The 27833-nt window shown below is 46.7% G+C and overlaps 3 protein-coding genes and 1 long non-coding RNA gene across 8 annotated transcripts; 3 read left to right on the forward strand and 1 right to left on the reverse strand.

The window, feature by feature from the left end:
• Positions 1-741: 741 nt before the first annotated feature.
• LOC101155147 (sialoadhesin-like) lies at positions 742-4650 on the forward strand (the record flags this gene model as incomplete). The annotated part of the gene is made up of 7 exons (XM_023948974.1): positions 742-874; positions 1055-1315; positions 1390-1635; positions 1724-1897; positions 1994-2074; positions 2813-2903; positions 2980-4650. Coding segments are annotated over 6 exons (966 nt in total), but the record flags the coding sequence as incomplete, so codon positions are not given.
• Positions 4651-6829: 2179 nt separating this feature from the next.
• LOC101170304 (nephronectin) lies at positions 6830-14929 on the reverse strand. 2 transcript variants are annotated; one of them, XM_011487143.3, is made up of 14 exons: positions 14819-14929; positions 13809-13909; positions 12853-12945; positions 12463-12582; positions 11303-11419; positions 11100-11234; positions 10947-11018; positions 10083-10286; positions 9624-10049; positions 8898-8981; positions 8338-8436; positions 7512-7695; positions 7360-7444; positions 6830-7286 (listed from the first exon to the last, which is right to left on the reverse strand). In XM_011487143.3, the coding sequence occupies exons 1-14, from the start codon at positions 14884-14886 to the stop codon at positions 7200-7202; spliced, it is 1875 nt and encodes a 624-aa protein (XP_011485445.2). In that variant the 5' UTR covers positions 14887-14929; the 3' UTR covers positions 6830-7199. The 2 variants fall into 2 exon arrangements, with proteins under 2 accessions (XP_011485445.2, XP_004079589.3); XM_004079541.4 differs by having other exon boundaries at positions 9624-10286.
• On the forward strand, positions 7702-8807 carry LOC105356302. 2 transcript variants are annotated; one of them, XR_002875250.1, is made up of 3 exons: positions 7702-7957; positions 8158-8264; positions 8336-8807. It is a non-coding gene; the product is annotated as an uncharacterized LOC105356302 (long non-coding RNA). The 2 variants fall into 2 exon arrangements; XR_002292325.1 differs by having other exon boundaries at positions 7702-8264.
• Positions 13922-27780, forward strand: olgc8 (membrane guanylyl cyclase). Of its 3 annotated transcripts, none has more exon segments than NM_001104651.1 (24): positions 13922-16045; positions 16142-16241; positions 16426-16537; positions 17052-17184; positions 17270-17402; positions 17612-17716; positions 18634-18736; positions 19294-19439; positions 19519-19591; positions 20537-20681; positions 20760-20846; positions 20924-21067; positions 21171-21292; positions 22282-22420; positions 22562-22610; positions 23756-23857; positions 23947-24066; positions 24245-24338; positions 24632-24719; positions 25807-25946; positions 26881-27033; positions 27106-27204; positions 27280-27371; positions 27440-27780. In NM_001104651.1, coding segments are annotated over 23 exon segments (2580 nt in total). In that variant the 5' UTR covers positions 13922-16045; positions 16142-16211; the 3' UTR covers positions 27611-27780.
• The last annotated feature ends 53 nt before the right edge of the window (positions 27781-27833 follow it).

Here is a 27833-nt window from a genome sequence, read left to right on the forward strand (position 1 = left end):
TTCTTCGGTCATCGTCATGTTGGAGCCACCCTTCGTCAGTCAGCAGTGATTGGTCTGAGCCGGCCTGGTCATCGTTCCTATGGCAACCCCTCTCACCAATCAGCAGTGATTGGTCTGAGTCATCGTTCCTATGGCAACCACTCTCACCAATCAGGAGTGAGCTTGTTGGAAGGCCACACTCCTACCACTGAAGGGGGGGCTACATTAAATCTGTCAAACCTGGATGTGGGGGCCAGCAGGCTCCTCCTACTTTCACTGAGGCTTCTGATTGGTTGGTTTATGACTGAAATATTTTAAAATACAGGAAAAATAACGAGGATTATCAAGAAGATGTTGAAAAAATCTATCAGATCCAGAATGTTTCTTCTGACTAATAGAACGCCTGAATAGCAGATGTTTATTTCTCTATGGAAGTCTGTGGGATTTTGGCTTCTTGGAGCCACTTCCTGTTTGGAACACCAGGGGGGCGGGGCCACTCAGTCCAGTTCTCTTATAAAGGCTATGGTTTGGGCGTAGCCAGGAGTATGATGAAGGTGAAGGTGATATTTGTGGAAACTGGGGGCCAACGTGTTGCTGCAGCTTTAGATCACCTGACTGGATCACCTGAGGTAACCATCTCTGCATCACCTGTGCTTCATGTCGCTCCCCCCATCACCAAGGGGGGGAGGGTGATGAGGCAGCAGAGATCCTCTGACTAGATCTTCATGTGGATCCTGAAGGTCTTCGTCCTGAAGCTGCTGATGGTGGTTCTGCAGGAGGAAACGCTCAGAAACTCTCAGATGGAGACGCTGGCAGAGATTCACTTCCTGCTTTCACTGCTTCTCTGTCGTTTCTGCAGGTCTGACGTTTGTGCTATGCTGTCCAACAAACCAAAGTGAGTCACATCTTCATCATTTGTCACATCTTCATCATTTGTCACATCCTCAACATTCACTGAATGATTTCAGGTTTTGAAAATTAAAGGAGAGCAACTATTAACGGTTAACAGAATGAGGTTTTATCTGTTGTTTATGGATTGGACAGCAGTGACAGTTTTTCTCTCCAACTCCTGCAGTTGGTCTGACTGTGAGTCCCAGCAGATCTCAGTTCTTCAGAGGAGAATCAGTGACTCTGAAGTGTGAGGACCACAGCTCTGCAGGATGGACTCTGAGGAGAAACACCTCAACTGGAGAAAACACCAACTGTTCTGAATGGGGAGAGTTACACATTTCTTCTTGTGAGATCAGCTATCTTTCTACATCAGACAGTGGTGTGTACTGGTGTGAGTCCAGAGGGGGAGGAGCCTCCAGCATCAGCGTGAACATCAGTGTCTCTGGTAAGATCAGACTGTGGAGTTAGTGTTGCTGCAGCTGTGTGCAGATGGATGAAATGCTTTGTCTCTGTGTTGAGGTGGATCAGTGATCCTGCAGAGTCCTGTCCTCCCTGTGATGGAGGGTCATGACCTCACTCTGAGCTGTCAATCACAGACCCCTCCCTCCAAGCCCTCAGCTGCTTTCTATAAAGATGGCTCCCTCATCAGGACTGAGCCTACAGGTCACATGACCCTCCAGCATGTTTCCAGGTCTGATGAAGGTCTCTACAAGTGTCACATCAGCGCTCATGGAGAGTCTCCATCCAGCTGGATCTCTGTCTCAGGTGAGGAGCTCCTTCAGGGACCCGATCCGGTTCTGCAGCCTCTCTGTTCTTCATCATCATCTTCATCATCATCTTTGGTCTGTTTCAGAGAAACCCACAACCACCTCTGCTCTCTTAACCTCCTCTGCTCCTTCATCATCTACTGCTCCCTCCTCCTCCTCTCCTCCTCTTCACATGTGGTTACCTGCTGGTTGCATTGGTGTTTTGGTTCTTCTGGTGTTCCTGGTTCTGCTGATCGTCTGCGTTAGCAGGAAGTCTGACAGTGAGACGCCAATCCCAGAATTCATGAGGAAATCAGATTTGTTTTTATAACAGTCAGGACAGAAACTCCTGAAACCAAACATTTGTCCTTTTTTAGCTGAAAGAAGAACCAGAGAAGATGACGTCACATACAGTCACCTCACCATCTTACAGCAGCAGCCAATCAGAGGCAGCCGAGGTAAACGTTCATGTGTTTGTTTGTTTCCAGCTGAAGGATGAAGCCGAGTCAAATCTGGGTTTATTTCAGACTAGATTTGTTGATATGAGGATCAACCGTTGCCGTGGAAACTAGGATGTCTCTTTGATCCGTGACCGGAGTGACAGGAGAGTCTCTGTTGTTCTGAAGGGGTGACGTTCTCGCTGAGCAGCAGAGATGAGTGTCTGCAGGATGTGGCCGTTGCCGATAGCGATCTAAAAGCTCTGCAGTCACTTCCTGTTTGATCAGCAGCAGACGAGCTGCTCAGGCTCCACCACAGAAGAAGAAACATCAGTTCCAACGCTCCTTCAGACACGAGAACTGCTGAAGAACAATGCAGGTCTGCATGGACGGTTGTTCTGGACCGACTGCTGTCCTGACTGTTGTCCTCAAAGGAACAGCAGGTGGCGCTCTGCTCTGCTCTCAAAAGCTCAGTGTGAAAATGGGTCAACCCAGATGGTTCTGAACCCAGATGGTTCTGAACCCAGATGGTTCTGAACGCTCCACGCTTCGTTTCCTTCAAGGAGCGGACTCTTCTGAGCCCTGAGATGTCTGTGATTCTGGGTCAGAACTGTTCTGAACCCAGAAACATGAAGCGTTTGGTGCAAATGTTCTGGCGGTCCACAGAACCGTTTCCGGTCCGTGTCATGCGTCTCTTTGAACAGGTTTGGGTTGTAAAGTTCTGCAGATCTTCAGCTTTTCTCTCTGCTGTTTCTTTAGTTTTAGAGTCTTCATCAGATTCAGAGATCGTCTACTCTACAGTGAGGAAGACCACGGCTCCGCCCGTCTGATCCCTCAGACCGTCACTGATGTAGGTGTTTGCTTCGTCTCAGCTTCTGGGTTCTTTGCTCGATCGTTAACTGGTGGTTTCCTCTGTTCTGGTTCAGGAGAGACTCGCTGGAGATCAGATTTCAAACAACCTGTGGCTGTTTGTACTGCAGGAACCTCGGAGCTTTGTGGGCGTCTGAAGTCTTCTGAGGACGCTCAGAGGTTCTCCGTGACCTCGTTGCATTCAGATGAGCAGACGCCACCCTGCAGACGCCACCCTGCAGACGCCACCCTGCAGACGCCAACCTGCAGACGCCAACCTGCAGACGCCAACCTGCAGACGCCACCCTGCAGATGTCAACCTGCAGACGCCAACCTGCAGACGCCAACCTGCAGACGCCACCCTGCAGACGTCAACCTGCAGACGCCAACCTGCAGACGTCAACCTGCAGATGTAAACTGCATCAGTCATAGGAAGTCCGTGTCTGAAGGAACCACGGAGCTCAGGTTCAGAGAAACTTTCAGGAGAAAAACATCCAAACTCTTCTTCAACCTTCTTCATCTGGACCTGATCAACCTTTGTTTTTTTTCCTCAAACCGTCATGAAATAAATCCAAACTCAGGTCAAAGTGTGAGACTGAAAACGCACGACGCCACACTTGAGGCAGCAGAGCACGCCAACACCACTTCCTCCAGCCTGCCATGCTCGTCTCCATGGCAACAACCTGGTCAACCAGACCCATAATGAACCAGTTGCTGGAATCAATCAATCAATCAACCAATCAATCAATGTGTTATTGGTGGAGCTCTTGTAAAAGCAGAGGTAACCAAAGTGCTGAACATAAAATCAGATGTAAATAAATCCCCAAAAAATATGATATAATAAAGAAACAATGAAACAATGGACCGGTTCAGGATGGTTCTGCTGGTCCAGCTTGTCCCTGTTCAGCCCCTATTGATGCTGTGGATGTTCCCTCGTCCAGTAGGGGGCAGTGTGGTGCTTTTCCACTGCTACACCAGCAGATGAAGGGAGGAAGTCTCTCCTGGACGGGCAGACATGTGACACCCATAGACCTAAAGTTTCCTCATTGGGGTCCAAATGTAGAAAAACTAAAAGTCAAGGCTGCACAACGACACAAGAACATTGTGTGTGTTTGTAACTCGCTTGTAGTGAGAAGAACTCAGTGGGAGCAGAGACTCTGGTGTCAGTGGGAGCAGTGACTGGTTTTGGACTGGAGGATGGTGAGCATGTCAGCAGAAAGGTTGGTGGTTGAGACACGTAGACCTTCACAGATGCTGTCAATCATTCTGGTTCTTATTCTGGTTCTTTCTGCGGCGTCTCATCAGAGGACACTGGTGTCTGAAATCTTCTGCTCTCACTCGTTTGTGTTTCCTTTGTGCAGCCATTTCTGCTGACTCATTGTGTTTGCAGGTTTACAGTCATGCTCCAAGATTCTTCTTTGCTTCGTTTTAGCGCCACCTGCAGGTAAAACAGAATAAAGTGGGACTCCAGCTGGATGTGTAAAATTTGCTTCAGCAGGTCAATAAAACCTGTGCTGCCCCCGTAGTTCAGACCCCCCCGGCCTAAACAGCTTCTTGTTTTCTGCTGTGGTTTGTCTAACAGAACCAAGCTGTGTGCAGTTTGTTTAAAGTTGTGGTTTTGTGCAGCGATTGTGTTTTGTCGTTGACCTCATTCTGCTTCCGTCTGTGATTTAGCAATCTCAGCAAATCTGGAGTACTCCACATTTATTACATATACTAGAGTATAAGTACAGCAGGTATAATTCAGACATGTGTAGGAAATGTACTGACTGAATACTTCTTTATCGTAAGTTTAAAACATCTATGGTGTACAAACAGTAAACCTTGAGTATACTGCCTCACTTTTAGTGAGTATACTTGTAGTACATTTAACCAGAATACTTTCCGCTAAGGGCTGGACAGTGAGCTGAAGCAGGAAACTGCGTTGAGGGTTGAAGTTCTCATCGTCCTGATGTGCTGCAGAACCTCATGTAAGAACAGGAACTTTTTAGTCCATTCATGCGCTTTATGCAGGGCTGCTGCCCCCTGCTGGACACAGTCTGACATGACGTCACAGTTTAATCATTGACCTTCCTGTTGATCCTGCAGTAGAGATAGACTGACAGAAGGTTTGAGGAACATCTAACACGCTGAAGAACAAACTGAAAGGGTTTGATGAAGCGTCCAGCTCAGATGGAGGTCCTTGGTTTGTCTCTGGAGGTTCTGGAGGCTCTGGAGGTTCTGGAGGGTCTGGCGGTTCTGGAGGCGGGACCTGCTCTTTAACTGGAAGCTGTGGACGTCACCATTTCTGCTAACAGGTGAGATCTGCTGCAGATCCATTTGGACTCTTCCAGACAGACGAGCAGATCCTTCAGCTGCCGCTGGAAACGTCAGGAACCAAAGAAAATCCTCTGCAGGAAGACCTGAGATGGATCAGAACCAGTTCTCCCGTCTAGAACCTCAGTTTTTCATCATCTGAAGGACAATTTTATTTAATGAAATAAAAAAATCTGGTTTGGTTTTTGGAACCCAAACTTTGGTCTTCCACTAAGAACCCCTGAAATGAACAGAAACAGGAACTTTTTCTGGAAGTTCAAGGTCAATCATGGTGACGCGCTCGCCTTCATAGCTTTAAATTAAAAAACTCCGACCCACAAGAAAGTCTAGAAGACAGACGTCATCGGTGGTCAGATAAACTTCATAACTGAGCTTCAGAGCAAATCAAGTGTAAACCTCTGGACTCCTGGGGTTTGATCATTTCTATGGTTGTTTTTTAAAATATGCAGTTACAGCTCATGTCCAGCTGGGGGCAGCAAACACCAAACAAAGAGGATTCAGAGGACGACAGAGTAGATGTTAAAGAAAGAAACAAACAGCAGGAGCTGCAACCCAGCTCTGTTTGGATCATACCAACATCTAAAGATGAGGGGTGGAGGCAAACCTTCACCTGATCGTCGTCCTTTTTCATCAGACCTTTGTCCCTGAAGAAGAGCGTGAAGACACAAAGTTAGATTGTTTAAAAACAGTCTGTATTTTTGCTGTTGACGCCGAACTCGTCATCAAACATGAAACAAGCAGGAGCAGATGTCTCCTCTGGAGGAGGAGGAGCGTTGGTCTTCAAAGTGCTGTGAGGAGAGAGTGCGGCGCTGATTGTGGTAATGACAGGTTAACAAGGAGCGTCCCCTCCTTCACGCACACACACCATCTCACACGCCCACACAGACACACACACACAGACTCACACAGAGGGGAGTAAATCACAGCCTTCAGCTCCTCTCTATAAACGCAGGAATCTGAAGATTGGCTGTAAAGTACCAATCATCTCAGCAGCTGCTCCGCCCAGCTGTGCACCTCCGCCTGTGTGTTTGTGTGTTTGTGTGTTTGTGTCCTGTGAAGCAGATGTTCAACACAAACCAGCAGCCCAGCTGCCTCTGTCTCTCCCTCCACCTGCAGGTGAAACAGCATAGGTGGAGTGTTTTCACCTGCTGTCAGATGCCAGGTTTTCTTCAGGCTTCAGCAGTCGAATGTGTTTCTATGCTGATGACACAACATGTTTCGGTAAAGATCAACACAGACTGAAGTCCTGCATGAAGACCGAAGTCCTGCATGAAGACCCAAGTCCTGCATGAAGACCCAAGTCCTGCATGAAGACCCAAGTCCTGCATGAAGACCCAAGTCCTGCATGAAGACCCAAGTCCTGCCTGAAGACTGAAGTCCTGCCTGAAGACTGAAGTCCTGCCGCTCATTTCTCGTCACAAACTGCAGGTTTCCATGAATTTTCAGAACAGTCTGAACCAACAAGCGCCGCCGTCCTGTCCTCTTTCCTTCTGCTTCATGCTAACGTCCTGCAGCTGTGAAAATCCAGAGGGCGGGGTTCAGGACAACCCCCCCAATTACCAATCATGGAGTCTACCAAACTCGCTGTGGACACATCACACAGACACTGGATCAAAAACATCAAACTGTTATTTAATGAAGTAACACGTTTTTGTGCAAATGTGGTTTAAAAGCAGGAAGTGAAACTTCAACTGGGAGGAGCTTCATCCATGCAGTTGGACAGACTCAGGGGGTGGAGCCAAACACTGAAGGTCAGAGGTCAGCTGACAGGAGACTCGCTGACATCCGGAGTGTGACGACGGTTCAGCCTGGGGTAAATGTTTGCTTTCTGCCCTGCAGCTTCCCTGAGTGACCTGTTGACCCCTGGTCAGGTGGGTAACAGTCATCCATCCATTGGGGGCGGAGTCTGCTGCTTGCAGCTCCGACAGCAGAGAAGTCCTTCAGACACGTCAACCACAAGTCCATGTGAGCCCTCATGATGTCATCGACACGCCCCTTGACTCAGTGTGACATCATCAATCGCCATTTGTCCCCGCCGACCTTTCCTTCGCTCGGCCTTCATCAAAACCTGAAACACATCATCACTATCCTCATCATCTTCATCCACACTACATCATCTTCATCGTCGGTGTGGGCCTCACTCTGTCCACGGATCGCATTGTCAAGGTAACCTGCGTTCGTCTCCAGCCGTGTCCTCCGGTCCTGCTCCAGAGGGCGGGGCCATACCTGCAACAGCCAATCAGCATCAGTGTTTGAGCTGACTCCAGCAGGTGTCTGAGTGGAGGAAGCAGACCTTTCATCGCGTCCCTTCTTCTTGATGAACAGCTGCAGAACGCCCACATGATGACCCGTCAGCCAATGGGAGAAGGAGAAGCACAGGTCGCCGTGGCTCCAGGAAGGGGGCACCTGGAGGGCCAATCGGGCTCCTCGGATGCTTCTTTGTCCCGCCTTCAGCTCAGGAACAGACAGGTACTGACCTAAGACCCAACATCACCAGTAATCTCACAGGAGGAACCAGTGAAAAAACCAGCAGAGAAACAGGCATCCTAGAGTAAAGCATTCTAGATGTTCCTGAAGATGACCTGAGAGATGCTTTTCAATGAGAAATGTCATTATGACCATTAACCAGAGGAAACCTCCACCTGTCTAAATGTTCCTCCACCTGCTTTCTGCTCTCTGTAGAGATCGGTGTCATCTGCAAACATCATGATCCACAGAGATTCCTGTCTGACCTCATCTGTGAGTCTGTTTATTACCATGGTTTAGTCCTCGGTTTAGTCCCTACAGAACCTACAGAACATCTCACCGCTGTCTTCCAGCTCTCATTCATGTCCTGAAAAACTCAAACGTTCTTCTCTACTTCCTCCTAAACCACACCTCCTCTCTCTGGATCTAAAGACATGAAGCAAATCCTTCTGACCTTCTATTTTCTTTTCTAGAAACCTCATCAAAGCAAACATCTGAGGTTCTCTTCTTCTACATGAAACCAAACTGATCCTCACAGATGTCCACCATTGTCTCCTGTTACACAAATTCACCCAAACGTGTGAGTATTAGTCATCCATGGCATCTAAAGAAGCAGTGCAGTGATGGGTAACAGTTCAGAGTTCACATCAGACCTGCAGGACTCCGCTCCGCCTCCCAGGGAAGGTCTCCGTCGCGGTCCGACATCCAGGAACAAAGGCCCCGGTGGAAGGTGCAGTGCAGCCGGCCCGCCTCTGCAGCACAAACAGGGAGATCAAAGAGTTCCTGCAGCATCCATCTGTATCTTCATCCAACAGAAACCAACGTTCTGAGGCGCTGGGTTCTTCCACACACAGCCTTCACAGTGAACTATAACCTCACTTCCTTATGTTGAAGCACAGAACATACCAGGCCGCCAGGGTCCTGACTACAGTTCCCATAATGCTCCATCAATCCATCAACCGGTGCACCTCTGTCGTACTAAAACATTCGGACGGCTTTCTGAGCGCCGTGTTCCACAGAAAACCTGTTCCAGCTCAGTAAACAGAACCAGGATTCACATTGATTTCTGGGAACTTTGAAGGGTTTTAAACAGTCCAAAGAATACAAATGTTTGATGAAAACCCTCTGAGTGTCCGAGACGTCTGTGTCTCACAACGAGAAACGTCTGAATTTACGATCCAATTACAGTCGCAAACGTAAACCTGGGACGTACCGGGGTCATCGCGGGCGTCCTCTGCTGTGTTTCCCAGTTCGATGTCAAAATCCCAGTCCTCATTGTTACCGGGCAGTCGAGGAACTGACGCACACACACACACACGGGTCAATTATAAGCTAATGTACAACAAGTTAGTAGAACAGTAACAATCATTTCCTGTGATAATGTCAAAAACTGAAACAGTTGTCAAAGCTGACCTTAGCTGAACAAAGGTCAGGAACTAAATCCATCATAGATGTTTAACGCTGCAAACACGACTCCAGAACATTAAATTAAAACACAACTTTAACCCTTGTGCCATCTTAGGTGACCCCCCCCCTTCCATTGAGGTGTTCCCCCTACCATGACAAAGGTGGATAAAGGTGGAAAGATTTCATGTAATCCATGGACACCAGTGAGGTTCACAAATCATTGAAGAAAAAAGGTTCAGAGCACTGTCTAGTGGGTCTAGATGACCCAACTCCCAATGTTAAAGTGCCTAAGATGGCACAAGGGTTACAGTTAAAGTTGTGTTTTAGCAAAAAAGTGAAGAAATGCAGCAAAAACCAAAGAAGCAACAGAGAAAATAAAAGAAAATTGTAGATAAAATAAAAATGTTGAAAAAGTATTTTGTTTACATAAGTAGAAAAAACAAAGAGGATTCCAGTCGAGGTTTAATTTTTTAATGAACCGGCTGAGAAAGTGTGTTTGTGTTTGTGTTAGTGCATGTGTGTGTGTTCTTACTGTGCACGTCTCCTCTCTGTCTTTGTGTCACATCCTTGTTGATTCTGTTGCTTATTGTTGTTGTTTTTAAGGAGGACGTTGGCAGCATCGTGGTTGTCAAGGCGACTGTAGGTACCGTGATAACAGCAGACATGGTACTAGCAGTAGTGGCTGTAGTAGTAGTAGCAGGACTTGTAGTAGCAGTAGTTGTAGTAGCAGTACTTGTAGAAGCAGTAGTTGTAGTAGCTGTACTTGTAGTAGCAGTAGTTGTAGTAGCAGTACTTGTAGAAGCAGTAGTTGTAGTAGCTGTACTTGTAGTAGCTGTACTTGTAGTAGCAGTAGTTGTAGTAGCAGTAGTTGTAGTAGCAGTAGTTGTAGTGGTGGTAGAAGTGGTGGTTAGAGTCGTTGTATCCATTTCTGTTGTTGTGGGCAGTGTTGTGGTTGTTGTTGGAACTCTGGTTGTCATTGTTGTTGTTGTTGAAGCTGTAGTGGTTGAAGCATCAGTCAGAGGTGGGCGGGTTGTTTCCATGGCAGTGGTTACCGAGGTAACGGTGGTTGCTATGGTTGGAACAGTAGTAGCGGCTGTGGGAGGAGCTGCGGTTACAGGAGCAGCGGTTGTAGCCGTGGTGGTGAGGGGGGGCGGGGTTCTGGGTTTGGGCGGGTACACAGTCACTTTGGGGACGACTGGAAACATAAACACAAACAAACAAGACCAGCTGTAAACAGCCCCCACAACAAAACGGACCGGTCAAGCCCAGACCAGGACAGAAGATCAACATCCTCAGCATGGAAGCTCATGAGGTGGAGATTTCCAATCAGAATTTGGGTGGAGGAACATCTAAAGCCTTAGCCTCATTCAGTACCATAGGGGGGCTGACCCGTACGGGTTCTGCCGGTTTTTGTGTCATCTGGGAGTCGTAGAGAAGACCGTCTGCATCTTAACCCATCTTGTGGGGTCAAAATGACCCGATCCTTACGTTGGCGTGTTCTCCCCACCATGACAAAGGTGGATAAAGGTGGTAAGATTTCATGTAATCCATGGACTATGACATACAGATGATGATGTCATACGTCATCCTTACATGCTCTACCACCTTGATATTTCAAGTTTCCCGTGCATCTATGAGGACAGCTGAGACTACGGCCTTCACCTCTGTTCATGGAGCGATGGTAGGAATTGGTCAAAACTTCTCTAAATGTTTTTTCCGGCTTCTTGTTTCCCGAATCTCCTGACTCTGCGTTCAGTTGGTAGAGACGGATCAGCTGGTGGATGTTGGAGAGTGCTCAGTAAAGTCTTCCTGGGCTTGAGGACTAGACGCCTCAGCAGTTCAGGTGGGACGTTACCTGTGCAGCCGTCTTTACACCTGCACTTTGGGGAGGACGGGTTCAGCGAGCAGAACGGCCGCGGGTCTTTATCTGGAGGGGGAGGGGAAAACGGCGTTCTTTCTCTGCTTCACCTCAAAGATCCAGACGGGCGCAGCGAGAACGCAGACTCACCTAGGCAGGTGTAGCGTCCGTTTACGTACGTGAGCCTGAAGCCCAGGTGGCATTTGCAGATGAAGCTCCCGAACGTGTTCACGCACTTCCTGCGGCGAGGACACACGCCGCCACCGGACACGCACTCGTCCACGTCTGCAGAGACGAGAGAATGAGGGCGGAGCCCCGACACCTGCAGCTGCTGCAGACAGACGCAGACTGACCCACGCAGGTGCGCCTGTCCGGACCCAGACGTAACCCCGGAGACGGACACGTGCACCGCACCTGGCCTTTGATGACCTCACAGCCGTACTGGCAGTTGGCGTGGTAACAGGTCCTGACTGGAAGCCGGGACAGACACGGGTTTGACAGAACCACAACCAAAACCGGTTTCTGCATCACCTCAGAACCTGAAAGCTGCTGGATCATCAGTAGAGCTGCTCCTAAACTCACCAAATGTGTCGAAAACCTTCAACCTGGGGAGGAAGTCATAACATGCAGACCCCCACCCCTCATCTTATGTTGCCATGGTAACCATGGTAATGAAGGAGCAAACATTTCACCCAAAGCCACAAAGACTAAAGCATATCTCAACATGGAAACAAAGTCTGCGAGTGGGATTATTTGTTGGTGTTACCATGGTAACAGCAGAGAGGACCAGCTTCTGTAGAGACATTTTTAAAAACTGATTTTCAAGATTAAAGTCTGGACTTCAAATAGAAACAACTGCAGAGATGAGGAAAACTTGTTGACCAATTTCAAATGAAAATACATTTTTTATGTGATTCTGACGTCAGCATGTTAGTGCCAGAGGTCGTTCAGAAAGCACTGATTGGTCCGAGTCAGTCTGAATCTAGGTTGCTAAGGCAACCACTGGCCAAGTTGAGTTTGTTGGAAGGCCACACCCCTCCCAAATCTGTCCAATGTTTTAAATGTTGGATGTGGGGCAAGCAGGCTCCGCCTACTTTATTGAGGCATCTGATTGGTCAGTTTATGACTTCAATAACCTGAACTACAGAAAAATATTATGAAAAAATGAGGATTTTAGAGAACGGTTAGTCTGACCAGAACGAAGTCTGTGGGATTTTGGCTCCTTGGAGCCACTTCCTGATTGGAAGGCCAGGGGGCGGAGTCACTCAGTCCAGTTCTCAGTCATTCCTTGCTGCCATGTTGATAAATATGTATTTAACTCTGTTAATTAATGTTTTTTTTAATTAATTAATTTTGTTGTTTAGTTTTTTTTAGGGACATTAAAGCTGGAAAAGGATCAGTCCAATACGGCGATGACGGGGGGTTAGAGGAACAATCATCTGGACCATGGAAGTCTAACGCCTCTGACGTCCACGTGAGCGCCCCTCAGGCGGCGCCGCGGCTCTGGACTCACTCCTGCAGCTGCCGTCCGGCTGCAGCTCGTAGCCGTCCAGGCAGTAGCACTTGAAGCTGCCCGGCGTGTTCATGCAGCGGTGCTTGCAGGGCCGCGGGCGCAGGCCGCACTCGTTCAGGTCTGAAACACACAACCAGGGGGATTAACCTCTGACCTCAGCGGCGTCTGAGCGCGTAAATGTGTCTGCATGGGGGGGGGGGCACCGCAGCAGCTTTATGACAGAGTCGTTTCCAGAAAGGATGTGAGTCAGCGCCGCCGCCGCCTCTAATCTGAACCCAGTGTGTGTTTGAGGGTCTGCAGGTGGGACACGCCCTCAAACGGGCATGGCAGGAATGTTTCTGACAAAGCATGATGGGAAATCAGAAGACTGTGGGCGTGTCAGGCGGTTACCTTGGTTACAGGCTTTGCCGCTGAATCCCGGGTGGCACTTGCATCTGTCGGGTACGACACAGTCTCCGTGTTTGCAGGCGTGCTGACAGTGAGCTGCACACACACACACACACCCACCAACACACACACACAGACACACACACACACAGGGTCACCCGTCGAGTTCGGACACGTTTCCATGACTCAGCACAAACAAAGCCGCCAGACTTTAGCCCGTTCCAGTCCATTAACAGATTCCAGAAGACCCTCCTGACTGACAGATGAGGCTCTGCAAATGAGGCAGAAAGGGGGGCTTTGCACCGACCACCGGCAGGCCGCTGACGCACAGCCGTCTGCAGGGATCCTGCATGCAGAACCAACAAAAGCTGGAGGTTCTTCCAGAACCTTCTGCCCCCCGCCTGAACAGAAAAACGGCCACGACACTGAAACTCTGTTTTGACAGCAGATTCAGTTTGTTTGTTTGTTTGTTTGTTAGTACGACAAACAAACAAACACAAGTAAACAAACAGTGACTCCTCACTGCTCCACAGTCCTGTTCTGAACCCGCCACAGGTCAGCGTGAAGAGGCAGGACAAAGGATGAAGAGCAAAGACATAAAGACCAGCGCTGTGCCTGAACCCCCCCCCCCCCCCCCCACTCACAGTGCAGCAGAGTAATGTGAAAAACTATTCAGACGCTCTCTACTGTTTTTTAAACGGCGGATGTGACATCATTAAAATCTAATGAACATGAGCGTTTTGGGACGATTATTTATGAGTCCAATGTCTGAAGATAAAAATATTGATGGTTTATTGAATAATATCCCCCGAAAACTCCCCAATTGTCTTGCTTCTGTTTGTGACAATAAAGTTTTCTCTGGGTCTGGAAAACAGATGCTAGAGTAAAAAATAGAAGCGTGAGGAAGACGTGACCCAGACGGGCGTGAAGGTCGGACACGTGTTCAACGGCGTCCTCACGTTGACATCGGCCCCCGTCCGCCTGCTTCCAGCCCCAGCAGCACTCCACGCTGTTGCCATAGCGACACAGACCATCGGACGGCGCCGCCTGGTCCAACCAGCTGAAAGAAAGTGAGATGGACTCATTAAAAGTATTGGGGGGGGTCCACTGGATGAACAAAACACAAACAACCCGGAGGATCGGATGAACTTCCTGTGTGTGTGTGGGGGGGGCGCTTGGGGCTAAGATCTGGTGTCAGAACTGCAGGAACTCCCAGAAGCCTTTGCCAGTCCAGACGGGTGAGCGAGGAGCTGCGTCCAAACATTCCTGGCATCTCCAGTTTCCTGGAGCCTGTCCCAACATGAACGCCACCAGGACGAGACCCCGGAGGGAGGGGCTCCTCCTCCTGCACCTCCTCCACATGCCTCCTGTCTGAGAGCCTCAGCCGTCATGAGGAGGAGGCCGAACCCCCCCTGAGGAGGCCTTCCACTCCCCAGACCTTCTAGAAGGTCCAGGAGAGAGGAGAACGTGCAGGAACAGTCCATCATGGACGTGTTCTCCTCATGTTGGACTGCTTCTCCATGTTCTCCTTTCATATGACATGCAGGAACAGTCCATCATGTGTTCTCTGGGGCGAGAACATGTTAATGATGGACTGTTCCTGTTCCACGTTCTCTAAGAGAAGAACATGCAGGCAGAACGTGTCCATGTTCTTCCTGCATGTTGTTCTATGACAGGAGAATCTCCGATGGGAGAACATGTTAATGATGGACTGTTCCTGCATGTTCTCCTTTCACAGAACATGGACATGAACAGTCCATCATGTGTTCTCTGGGGGAGAACATGCAGGAACAGTCAGAACGTGTTGTCTGGACTCATTAATTTGCAGGAAAACGTTTTTCCAAACAAACGTTGGACTCTGCAGAAGCAGTGATGCGTTCAGGAACACTCAGAGCAAACGCGTTTCTCAGAGGAGGAACATCTGAACCTGTGATCTCCTGCACGCTCACAAACAAGGTGGAGTCCGCACCTGTTGTAGTCCAGCCGCTGGCTCCGGGTCAGGGTTTGGGTCAGGGCCAGAAGAACCAGGGCCAGCATCCTCCTTCAGGACCCACGACGGGTCAACGGGAACTAATCCAGAGTGAGTCCGGTTTAACGGTGGATTAGACCAGAGACGCAGAAAAGGCAAATCCTCAGAGTTCCGTCATCAACGCTCTTTGATCCTCCGCTTCCGGTCACTGCAGCGACGCAGCGGGAAGATTCCGGTTCACGGACTTTATCCAGACGATCACTGCTCCGTGTCAGACTCTCCTCCACGCTCAACCTCTTCCACGCGAGCTCAGCAGTAGCAGCTCCGCGCGCGCGCGCACGGGACGTTTGACCGCGCGCGCTCCGATTCCACATTAACGGCTGGAGTTGAGTGTTTAGTGAGAGTTGTGGTGCGGAGAGCGGGAAATGTTTGACAGATTTGAACCAGAACATGAAGTTTGGACTCAACAGAGCGTCTGATGGAAAATGTTCAGATAAGTCGGAACGGGACGGAACCCGTCACCACAGAACCGCTCACGAACGTTTCAGGAAAAAACTTGTTTCAAACCATTTTTAGCTTTGTTTTCTAAGAAACTTTGACCTTTAGTCTAAACATTTTGGGGAAAAACACTAAAAGTTTTTTTTTTTTTTTACAAAAACCGTTTTTTCCTCTCGTGGATCTCCTTTTTCGCGGCATCCCTTTGATGAACCGTCCAACAGTCCGTTAAACATGTTCTGATGAAGACGGGTTACCGACCCAGCTTTGGTTCTGTTGGACCCGCTTCTCAACTCAACCCTTGAAGTTTCCCAGACTGGACGGAACCAGAAATGACTGAACTCTGCCCCCTTGTGGCCAGACTCTGAACTCCTGGTTATTAATAGTTGGAAGCATCGATTACTGTAATTGATCCACCATTAATTATCATGTCATTAATCATTCAAGATTGTACGGTGGCCCCGAAGGTCAAATCACTCAACACTGAAGCATATTTAAAAACTGCATTTTAGAACAAACTGAAATAGAATAAAAATGAAACATTTCACACAAAAAAAATCAAAATTAAATGTTAAAAAATAAAACACAATAATGTCCGATCCATTCAAAACCATAAAATGAAGTTATGTGACATCAATGATGACGACAATGGTCCTTTTCAACTAAAGTCACTTAGTTGAAAAAAGGCAACTACCCCTGGCTGCAGCCTGCAGAATTGCACAACATAAAAAGGTGCAGTAAAAACTCCTGCTGCTTGTTCAACACCAGTTTATCCACCAGGGGGCGTCACTGGTTCACCCATCTGATTCCAGGGTTCTCCTCCTCCAGCTCTTCTCACTTATTCAGATGTTCTTCATCGTCCGTCCATCAGTCCGCCTGTCTCCGTCTGACCGACAGCATGAAGAAATGGGTCCAGGTTCTGGTTCTGGTGAGACTTTTGGAAACTCCACGTTCAGGTGTTCAGTTACTGAGGCTACATGTCAACCGGAGAGTGAAGATCCAGCAGGAAGCTGCACTTCAGCTTTTATTTTTACCCAGAAAAGAAAACAGGATTTACTGAAATTTACAAACCTTTGTATTTGTTTTGTTTCTTTTTGTTTGTTGTGCACCAGGTGTGTGTTTGTTGTGTTGGTCCTGTGTGTTGTTGGCACGACTTGGACAACAGCGAGTACGACTGCTGGCCTCTGCAGGGACCCAACGAGTTCAACATGATTGACTGTGGAGGTGAGTCCGACCCGGGAACGTGGTTCTGTTCTGTGAGGATGGTTCTGTTCAATGAGGATGGGTGGGTTCTGTGTGAGGACAGTTCTGTTCATCTTCAAACGTCAGAACCTTACATGAAGGTTTTAGAGGTTTTATGTCTTCCTACAGTATTTGTGACGCTTTTAACTTCTTTAACTGTAAGTTTGTCCATCAAAGGTTCTTATCAGAGCAATAATTCCTAAAGACAAAAACATTTATCAATCTGCCTTTTCACTAAAGACATAAGTGGATCTCTGCTCTGTGATGCTCCTGGTTTTTATGATCACATGCAGCTACCCAGAATGCAGCAGTGACAGTTATTAAATTTTAGGAATAAAAGCTTTTTCATGAATAAAATTGGTAGAAACTCAACTCTGGATGTTACGAATCGCTGACAGCTGGACCTGCGTATCACTAGTAATGAAATGATGGAGTAAACGTTGAGAATGAAGCAGAAGTCTGGATGCTTCCATTTGAGGGTGTTTGTGTCGTTCAGGTCTGGAGATGGCGTGGGTCGTCCGTCCTCCAGAGCTGGTGAAGAGCGGGGAGGTGTTCAGCGTCACATATTCTGTCACGGCCCGCGACTCTTTCTACGACTGGGCGATCCAAAACCACATCTTCACTCAGAGGTGAATCTGTTACTGCATGGGACTGACCGGTCGTCCAGTCTGCCTGCCCGATCTGAGCTGCTGATGTGCTTTTGTGGTGTTTCAGTGACATAACAGACGCCGCTTCAGCTCGGAGCTTCTGCGAACGTCACGAGTGTCCTGCAAACTGGAAAGACGCCAACGGAGAGAACTGCTGCATTCATCACGCTAACATCCACTCCTGTCCTCTGGGATACATGGTGAAGGATTTGATGATTTCAGTTCATCTTCATTTTAGAGGAAGTGTCAGTCCTCTGAGGCAGCTGGAGGACAACACATGGTAGACAGAATACACAAAAACATTTAGATTTAGCAACAGGAAGAGGATTTAACAAAACAGTTCTGATACATATGCCGTGGTCTGATGGTTAAACACCCACCTGACGCTCAGATCTTCCCCTCCTGACAGACAACAGAGAGCATCTGTGGCCCCTGGATCCCTGATGATGGAAAAATCTTCACCCACACCATTTCCACCTCCGGCAAGATGTCCCAGACCAACTGGACTGCCAAGGTAACCAGAAGTACCATAGATGGTGTCTCAGTCAGGTCGAGGTGTCAAAACTGGTCTTTGAAACGGCAAAAAACAGGCAAAAACTGAATAACGTTTTACTCATGGCAGATGTGCTACCACAAACCCAATCTGTGACAGTGATGGGTTCTTCTAAACAAGTCCTATTCCACTGAAAGGACATAACTGATGAGTAAAGAAGGAGAAAGACAAGTGTCTACAAATTCCTTCCAAAAATGTGTTGAAAGCGCCAAAGAGTAGAACAGATTTGAGATTTTTATGGTTCTATTGCACCACAAGCCCAGAACTGTCTCATGACCTTTTATTTAAAATACTGCTTTTCTGGGATTGCCAAAAGGTGTAGGCCAGGGTTGGGCGCCAAGAGCCAGATTCCATCTTGGTTTCAAACATACCCCTCACATCTGCCCTTAGCCCTGGACCTGCCTACCAATAGTGTGGACCTTCAATAGTACAGAAAACTGTTTCTTCATCATTTTGCCAACTTCCTCCCACAGTCTGATAACCCATCAAGGGTGTACCCTGCCTTCGCCCAACAGTAGCCGGCACATGCTCTGGCAACCCTCTGACCCCAAAAGGGGTCTAGCAGGTTGGGAAAATGGATGAATGGGTCTTAGTTTGGCTTTATTGAAGTCTTGAGGATTTACATCTGTCACACACCGTACTAAACACTCAAGTGTGTCGTTTTATGCAGATGACAAACTGCCGTTTGTCACTCAGGTGTTCAGGATTTTTTAGGTTCCTTTGAAGGTGAGGATCTATTTTGACAAAACAACAAGATTCCCCAAACCATCAATGTGTAGCTACTACTGCAGACAGTTTGGTCATCTTTGATCTGTTGTGACTGCTTTGTCTTTGATAAACCATGGAAACTATTCTCAAGCTCCACCCAAATGTTGCAGGTGGTTCTTCTTCATGCAGGCTTGACCTCCCTCATTGCTCACATACGAGTTGGAATCATGCAGGCTGCCCTGGAGGCCAAAAGTACTGTGCTGCCAGCTATGGGTAGGTTTTTTATGTGTTCATCCCAATGACAACCATCAACTGACAACATAGGGTAAGTCTGGGGTTAGTTAATGGATCTTGTTCCAGATAGCCACAGGGTTTCATTTGACCAGAGCAGCTCCTTTGGTTGCTGTTGTTTTCTCCCATTTTTAATGAACTACCCATATTAGGTCCTGAAAATTGCAAAAGCTTTTGTCGTTGAAAAGAACATTGTCTCTACTACTTGAATCCAGCTCAAAGTCACTAGTGTTGATGAGTCATCTGTACCTGAAGCTTACCTTGTTCCTGCAGCACTGGTTCCTCTAAGGACCCACTTCTGATTCTGGAATCTCTAAAATCAAACATTTTATCATTTATTCCGATGGAACAAGCTGGAATCAAGCTGTCATGGTAGAGCATTCCTCTGTCAGTTTGACAGCTTCTAAAGAAGGAAGGAAAGCAAGCGCAGGTCTAGGTCATCGGACACTGAGCATTGGGAAGATTTCTGTACTGTCTGGTTGCTAAAGCATATCAGACCAAACAAGTAACAGTTTTTCATTTATCCCCCCTTCCTTCAGTTTGTGGTAACAATGTTTGTGAGGAGGGGGAGTTTTGCTCCACCTGTCCAGCCGACTGTGGCGATTGTCCCATGACCATGACGACCAAAATGGCCATCAGTCTGCCGGTCAGCCTGTTCTGCTTGTCCTTCATCCTCACTGCAGTGGTGAGACTCACACAGCTGAAAGAAAGTCAAACCGCCAAACAATAATGGATTTAATGCTCAAAAGATTTTGTCTTTGTAGTGGCTGAGGTACCAGAAGGAGAAGCTGCTGTGGGACGAGAGCTGGATCATCGACTTCTCAATGATCAAACAAGGTACTCCAAAATCCAGATTAAAAGGGCTGGGGTTAAGTTCAGGCTGATTGGTTAAGTTGACCTTAGTGTACGCCACCCGACTCAATGTTGCAAAAATGGCAGTTCAATGAGAAAAGTCTAGATGACCCTCTGCTGGGTCCACCCACCTGCCAATCAAAACCACAGGCTTCCCTAAAGATGTTCAAGTTTAAACACATTCAAAACCAAAAAAGCAGATTTAAAATAATAAAATAAATCTCCCAACCCAAGTTTGTATGAATCAAAAACAAGAATTTAAACATAAATGTTTTTGATAACATTTATTTTTGGTGTCAAATTCGACTTTTTAACATGGAAGTCAATGGAAAATTGCGTCCCTCTGTAAACTGCCTCCGGTGGTCTTTGGAGGAACTGCAACATTTTGATTTGCAGCCAAATAAGGAGAACAAGATGCCGGCTTGGTTTAAGTCCAATGAGATAAGGATTACTTGCATGAGTACAAGACAATATTTAGGTTCCAGGATGTGGAACCTGTGCCTTCCATTTTTAGAGGATCTTACAATCAAAATCTTACCAATCAAACTAATCTCATTTGTTTGATTGCTACTTTTCAACCCATCTGTCGGATTTCTTTACTGGTTCCTTCAGTTTTGGGGACAGTAGGGGAGGGATAGAAACTACATAGTCCTACAGTCCACCACAGGACCATAAGGAGTTTGGTGATTGGCATGAATTGGCATAAATGTCCATGGTAAGGTTAAGTTTCATCTTGGATGGTTTGCCAGTCCATCACAGGGTTTGATGCATTCCACTTTCCAACTTTGGCCAACAATAATCCTGTGACCCTAGAAGGGATTCATTCAGTAGGTGTAAAAACCAGATGGATGGGTGGAATAACACCCAAAAACAAGTTGTAAAGAAGTTAGAGATAGGATTGTTACTCACACAGTGCTCTTATCTGTACAGATCAGGAATCACGAATGACCATGGGCAGTATAATGAGTGTTCCTGTGGGGAACTGTGACAGCAACACCAGCTGTCTGACTGGGCTCAATTCCTGTACAGGACAACCTGGAACCCGAAAGACTCCATTCATCTGCACCGGGATATAGTACTGTTCTTGATGTTTTGTGGCAGCTGGTTAGCCTGGCCTCACTGGTGTCATAGTTACAAGCTCTTTCTCCAACAGTGACGGCAGGACCGTAGCCATCAAGATAATCCAGACAAAGATGTTCTCACTGTCCAAAACCATCAGACAAGAAGTCAAACAAGTCAGGTAACAAATGCCCAACATGAGTTCTCATTTATCAAACCACCTCCTCTGTCCAAGTCCTCTGTTTTCTCCTGAACCAGGGAACTGGATCACCCCAATCTCTGCAAGTTTATTGGAGGCTGTATTGAGGTTCCAAACATCGCCATAATAACAGAGTATTGCCCAAAGGGAAGCCTTAACGATGTCCTTCTTAACGAGGAGATCCCAATCAACTGGGGCTTCAGGTGAACTTTCCTGTCCATCTGCAGACACAGCTGTTTTCAATGAACAATGCTTGTTTGGACAAATGTAAGTAATCATAATCATATTACTGTGACTGTCTGACAGATTCTCCTTTGCTGCGGACATCGCCAGAGGGATGTCGTATCTCCACCAGCACAAGATCTGTCACGGGCGACTGAAGTCTATGAACTGTGTCTTGGATGACCGCTGGGTCTGCAAAATAACAGGTTAAAGGAGGGGTTTGATGTCACGGATACATTCCTAAAATAGGCTAAAATGTTTTCAACATTTTACTCAAAGTGAAAAATTCATTAAATACGTTTTTTGGTGCCATTAGAAACCTCATTGCTGACTATCGCCTCTAAGGAAACAATATTTCATAACAAATGAATGCAGAAATATCGGTATACATATTCTTTTTTAAATCCCATTTAAGAAAACGTTAAAAAAAAATAATTTGAAAAAGTTTAGGTTTACGGGGTCCTGGAGGATAAAAATAAATGCAGACTTGGATGTTTGTGGTCGTTTCTCAAATAGTGCATAGGAATGATTCAAAAATGCTTCATCGGGAAAACTGTTTAGGAAAATGTCCAACAGTCTTCTTCAGAGTATTGGTATGAACCACATATACTAAGTCCTATATTTTGATCCCGGACAAGCCCCCATTTATTTCTAAGTTAAACTTGTGCAATGATACGATCCTTTTCAAGTCGAGGAATTGCAATATGAAATAGAGACTGAGAATAGATTTATTTGAATATTGCATTAAGAATTTAATTTAAAAACTGTCAATCCAAGTTAAGAAATCAAGGATCTACAGAAAACATAAGCAGACTTGTCTATATTATTAAAGATAATGGATTGGATTTTTCCAGACGATCAAAGTGCTTACAATGTGTCTCCATTAACATTCACTCCTCATTCATACTTGGTGATGGTGAGCTATTGCTGTAGCCACATCTGCCCTGGGCTACATCAGTGAGGGTGAAGTGTTTTGCCAAAGGAAATGGTTGGCTGGGTGTAGCAGGGATCGAGCCCCAGCGATTGGCCGACCTGCTCAACCACTGCCGCCCCACAAGACCACCGAGCTCTTTGCTTGTTTCTTGATAGTGTTTGTGTACAAAGCGTCACTTTGAGACCACAGACGTAAACCTGCTGCAATGAGTGAACTGAAAACCTCTTCTACCTGTTTGATGGATGTGATCTTTGCTGCCAGATTATGGACTGAGGATGTACCGCAGAGACGATGGGACCGAACCGCTGTCTACCTATCAGCAGAGGCTCATGGAGGTGTACATGCCACCCGAGTTTCAGAACTCCAACATGGAACCAACGCTAGCTGGAGACGTCTTCAGGTGCTAAAACGAATACATTTTAAACACACTCAGTCAATGGATACTTGCCGTACATCAAGATTAAAGTGAACACAACAAAGCACCGCATTTAAAGGAAAGACAAAAGTTTTGCTACTGACCTCTGAACTTGTGTTTTCCCAGTTATTCCATAATTCTCCTGGAGATAGCCACTCGGAATGACCCCGTCCCTGTAAGTCCAAGTGTCAACCACTGATTTTGCTTCATGATGAAACACAAATGTTTTTAAAAAGAGGGAAAAATGACTGCAGCTTTGACAACCACTGTTTGTGATACTATCAGTTTAACCGTTTATCACCGGAGGTGTCGTCGGTGACATTTAATAACAGTCTTCATCAGTTTACGCCATGAAGATAAATCAGCTGATTCTGATGCACCAGAATCAGCTGATTTACAGCTGATTTACAATGATTACACAACCACCTCAGTAATGTGTTGTATATCAGTGATCACAGTAATACTTTACTGTGGATGGTTGAAGAGTCACAGTATTCCAAAGAACGTAACCACTGGAGCCAAAGCTCGGATGTTAAGGAGTTTAAATGGAGAAACTTACAACAACATGAGCCGTCATTTCAACCTCTGTGGTCTGTAGCTCCTCAAACGTGAAGAACTTTAGTTTCATTATTTAGGTTATTTTACAAAACAGTTTATTTAGAGAAATGAAGGTTGAGATTCTTTATAGTTTTCACCTGAAAACGATTTTCTGATTGAAAACTTTGAGCTGGACTGAAAGTATGACGACACATTGTTTAGCTAAAGCTGCAGTTAGTTATTCTACAAATGTTGTTAATCATCTAAAAGCATAAAACGATCAACTCAAACCTTCTTCTGAATCTAGTTCATGTTTGCTTTATTATATCGGTGTTGTTAAAGAATAGACTTGTTCCTTTGTTTGTCCCAGGAGGATCTTTGTTTAGATGTTTGAGGCTGTAAAACTCGTCACTACACACATTTTCCACGTTTCTCAGACACACATGAACATTTCTACACTTTTCTCTCTCATTTAAAGTTCAAACCTTTATGGAAAAATGTGTTTAGGATCATAAAATGATAACAACGATCGGATCACGATCAAAGATTTATGTAGATTTGACAAACTGAACGATTTCTGTACAGGAAAAACGTCACGGAGGAGATTGATTGACATGCTCTACAGCCAATCAGGACACAGAACACAATGCAGTGTACAAAATTCTACTAAAAATCTGTGAAACAGTGAGCGGGAAAGTCATACCAGGACATAACGAGGAAACACTGAAACCTGGTAGTGATGCTCTTCAGCTGCACATTGTGCTTATCATCCTCGTTTCTCAGGCAGAAGAGTCCAGTCTGGACTGTGGTTGGTGTCCTCCTCTGCCTGAGCTGATCTCCAGTAAAACCGACAACACCTGCCCCTGCCCCGCTGACTACGTCGATGTGAGGAGGAAACCCCTTCCTGATGTTCACTAAAACTGCCCGTCTTACCTCTTTCTGTTCCTGTTTTTGACCCACGTGTGTTCTTGTAGCTGATTCGTCGGTGCCGTTCTCATAACCCCGCCCACCGGCCCACCTTTGAGCAAATTAAAAAGTTTGTCCACCGGATCAACCCCATTAAAGTCAGCCCAGTGGACATGATGATGAACCTGGTAAAAACCCAACATCCACACATAAAGACCCCATCTTCAACCGTTCATCGTATCTGATGGAAAGTCTCCCGTTCTGTCAAAGCATGGCATGTTTTTAACTCTTCAGACATTCCTAAATCCTCTTTGACGGCTTCATTTCCCGCTCTTCTTCTGTTTTTTATCCACCTGTTCTTCTCAGATGGAGAAGTACAGCAAACACCTGGAGGTCCTGGTGGCCGAGCGGACTCAGGATCTGACCCACGAGAAACAGAAAACCGACCGGCTGCTTTACAGTGAGACGCATCCACATCGTTGATATCCAGCTGATCTGCTGGTTGTTTGCATCATCACTTCTATGCAGATGATATGATCATATCTCAGATTAAAACCCAAATTCTTGATTTCCTGTAATCTTCATCTGCTACTTCATAGTTGTGTTCTTCACCAGACATTTAACATTTAAATCACACATTTGGACCGGTATTCTGACAAACTGTAGGCTTTATCCTATCAGAGTGTCTGTTTCAAAGTACACAACCGCCTCGTCACGTCTACGAACAGTTGCAACAGTTTTTGGTTGCTGCAGGTATGCTCCCAAAGCAGGTCGCCGACGATCTACGTCAGGGGAAACCGTCGCAGGCGCAGAGCTACGTCAGCGCCACCGTCTTCTTCAGGTGGGTCCAGCTCTACGCCCGTCTGAGATGTGTGTCCAAAACCGTCAGAAAAGTCGGCTTTTCAGTTTATCCCCTTTATTTTATCTAGACGGGCCTGGAAGACTTTAGAAAGATCTTTAAAAAAGTATTAAAGCAAACAGGAGAAGTAACAAAACCAAAACATTTAAGAGAATGACCACTGTTGATGAGGTTCCAACAGTCTGTTCAAGAGGGGGCGGAGCTTATTTTAGATTTCATTTGATTATTTATTAAAATGCTTTGAACACCAGAAACTCTATACACACATGCCAGCACATCCACATTTAATACTCAAACTGCCATTACACGACTCGAGTTCACAGTCAAATATCAAATTTAAAGAATATTTATTCAAAGGAAAACAAATCTGAGAGTCATACATCTAATAACGTGTTTTTAACTGCTCCACACTGAGAACATATGGAAGAACAAGAGAGTCGTAGAGAATCCAAGTCAGGCATCGTTCTCTGGAGAACCCTACAATATTTTTCCTTCTATGGAAAACGTTGCTTTGTGCATCATCCTAAGAAAATCCTTTTTGTTTTGGTCAAATTGGGATTTATACCTTTCATCTTTTGTTTTTTGCTAAAATTGCCTGAAATAAATCAAATCAATTATTGTTAACTTATTAAGAATAAACCATTCTATTTTTTCTGGCGCTCTCTAATAAGTTTTCGTGTGACAAAACAAAACAAACAGTCTTCAATATTTTACATACTCGACTGAAATGGTTAGAATAAAATGTCAGTACTTTGGGTCCTAACACTGACCCTTGTGGGACGCCACATGTGACAATCTGAACAATAATCCTGCGACCGTAACAACTTCTGTTGTTGTTCTTCCATTGTGATCCTTCACCTCTAATGCCCTATAATCCAGGTTATTCTATAGAATCTCATGGTTTATGGTATCAAATGGGTTTATTAGACCCATAAATCTCCCCGGTCCGTGTAGTTTCTGGTCCAGTTCAGTCCAGGTGGATCCAGTTTGTCAGAACTCCCATGTGATCCAGTTTCCATGCTTTGCTTTCTCTTGGCGTTCCTCTGGTGCTGTCCCGGTTGGACCACAGCGACATCGTTGGCTTCACTCAGCTGTCCAGCAGCAGCACGCCGTACCAGGTGGTGGACTTCCTCAACAAGCTCTACACAACCTTTGACAACATCATTGACAACTATGACGTGTACAAGGTGGAGACCATCGGCGACGCCTGTGAGGATCACACTTCATGTCTGACGTTTGTGTCTGCCTTACTGCTTTAGCCACACATTTCACCCTTAAAAAGCTTCAAACATCCGCCGCACTCTAGTCGTTGGTACCGGCTCCTTACTGACCGCACACATGGCGTCTGGAGCTGGAACGCCATTCTTCACGTGTTTTTGATGACCCTCTCATCTGTGACATTTCCTCAAAGGAGCAGTCCATCAAAAAGCTTTTCCTTTTCTCATATTTACCTAAAGGATGTCAGAGCTTCTTTAAAAGCATCAGAGGTTTGGTTTGGTTTGGTTTGGTTTGGTTTGGTTTGGTTTGGTTTGGTTTGGTTTGGTTTGGTTTGGTTTGGTCTGGACACCAACATTTTCATCTGAACTTTAGTTTTTGTGTCTGACTCTCACACAGCCTCCTTGAGTTTTATAAAGCTTTTTGGTTGAACATGGCCTTATATTCTGGTTTTGAGAGTTGAACAGGAAGTGATAGTAAAGCAGGTTTCCTGCAGGTTTCTGGGTTTGGTACAGATGTCAGTCAAACCTTTCACCACAGTTAAAACCACAGTTTCAGTCTTTTTGGTCACATTTATTACATTCAGTATTTTATCCATGACTCTTTCTGTTTCTAAACGTGGGTTTCCATCCCTCCATGACAACGTTTGGTCTGACTGCTCCTACTGTTCTTGGGTCAAACAGGAAGACATGTCTGTCACCTTTTAGTAGGACGGTGGATTCAAACCCACAACTGTCAGCCGGTACTCTCCCACTGAGCTGGTTTTCTGGTGTAAACCTCAGAGTTTTGGGTCTTCATCTTTTCTTTGCTCCGCAGAAGCTTCAGCGTCGTTTCCCTCATAGAACTCAGACCTTTTGTGCAGCTGATCGGGCTCTTATTTTGAAAAGCCTTAACCCTCTGATAACCTTCGGTTCCTTCTCGGGCGTAGACATGGTGGTGTCCGGGGTTCCTCAGGAGAACGGCATCCTCCACGCCTCAGAGATCGCCAGCATGGCTCTGGACCTGGTGGGCGTCTGCCAGACCTTCCGGATCCCCCACAAACCCAGCATGCAGCTGCAGATCCGCGCAGGAATCCACTCTGGTACCGGACGGCCCGCAGACCCACAGAACCCTGCGGGGGGGTCCGTCTCACAGCTTCTCCTGTGCTCCTCAGGGCCGGTGGTGGCCGGAGTGGTGGGGACCAAGATGCCGCGGTACTGTCTGTTTGGGGACACGGTGAACACGGCGTCCCGCATGGAGTCCACCAGCACCGGTGATGCTGTCTGACCCACGGGGAGGTTCTGCGCCGAAGCTGGACGCGTTTCATGAACGTGTTCTGTCTCTGCAGCCCTGAAGATCCAGTGCAGCTCCAGCACCTTCTACCTGCTGGAGGAGATCGGAGGCTACGTCCTGGAGTGTCGGGGAGTTCAGCAGGTCAAGGTGAGGCGCGGCGTCCTTCACCGCCGCCGCAGGCGGACCACCTGTGACGTCTGTGCGGGTTCCTGCAGGGCAAAGGAGACATGGTGACCTACTGGCTGCAGGGGAAGAAGACCACTCCGGTCACCAGGGATGTGAAGGAGTCTGAACCCACCAAGGCCGTTACCATGGAGACGGAGGCAGAGAGGGAAGCGGCCATTCCCGGGTTCCTGAGCGACGATCTCCTCATGGATCCCGTCTGAAGACGCCTTCAGTGGGTTTAGAGAAGGACCAACACGTGTGTTTGAGTTTGTGTTAGGTTCCTGAAGCTTCAGCGTCTCACGTGTTTGACGGAAATGTCGTTTTTGTAGAAACTCAAACCGTTTTTTCTCTTTATTTAGCAGAAATGTTTAAAACTGTTGTTGATTTTGTATTGAATGTTGTCATCACTTCCTGTTCAGCCGTAGTCGTACCAGCCGTCCTCAC

The sequence above is a fragment of the Oryzias latipes genome, chromosome 18, assembly GCF_002234675.1.
Source record: "Oryzias latipes chromosome 18, ASM223467v1".
In the NCBI taxonomy this organism is placed as follows: Eukaryota; Metazoa; Chordata; class Actinopteri; order Beloniformes; family Adrianichthyidae; genus Oryzias; species Oryzias latipes.

What these genes read in the sequence shown, in the direction of transcription:
- LOC101170304 (XM_004079541.4), bottom strand. Translation starts at nt 14,886, where the DNA reads ATGCTGGCCCTGGTTCTTCTGGCCCTGACCCAAACCCTGACCCGGAGC. An exon ending in GGACAGGCGCACCTGCGTGG is followed by an intron (nt 11,235 to 11,302) that starts GTCAGTCTGCGT and finishes TCGTCTCTGCAG; the next exon opens with ACGTGGACGAGTGCGTGTCC. An exon ending in GTGTAAAGACGGCTGCACAG is followed by an intron (nt 10,287 to 10,946) that starts GTAACGTCCCAC and finishes TTATGTTTCCAG; the next exon opens with TCGTCCCCAAAGTGACTGTG.
- olgc8 (XM_023965763.1), top strand. Translation starts at nt 16,212, where the DNA reads ATGAAGAAATGGGTCCAGGTTCTGGTTCTG. An exon ending in GGAGACCATCGGCGACGCCT is followed by an intron (nt 25,947 to 26,880) that starts GTGAGGATCACA and finishes TCTCGGGCGTAG; the next exon opens with ACATGGTGGTGTCCGGGGTT. An exon ending in GGGGAGTTCAGCAGGTCAAG is followed by an intron (nt 27,372 to 27,439) that starts GTGAGGCGCGGC and finishes GGGTTCCTGCAG; the next exon opens with GGCAAAGGAGACATGGTGAC.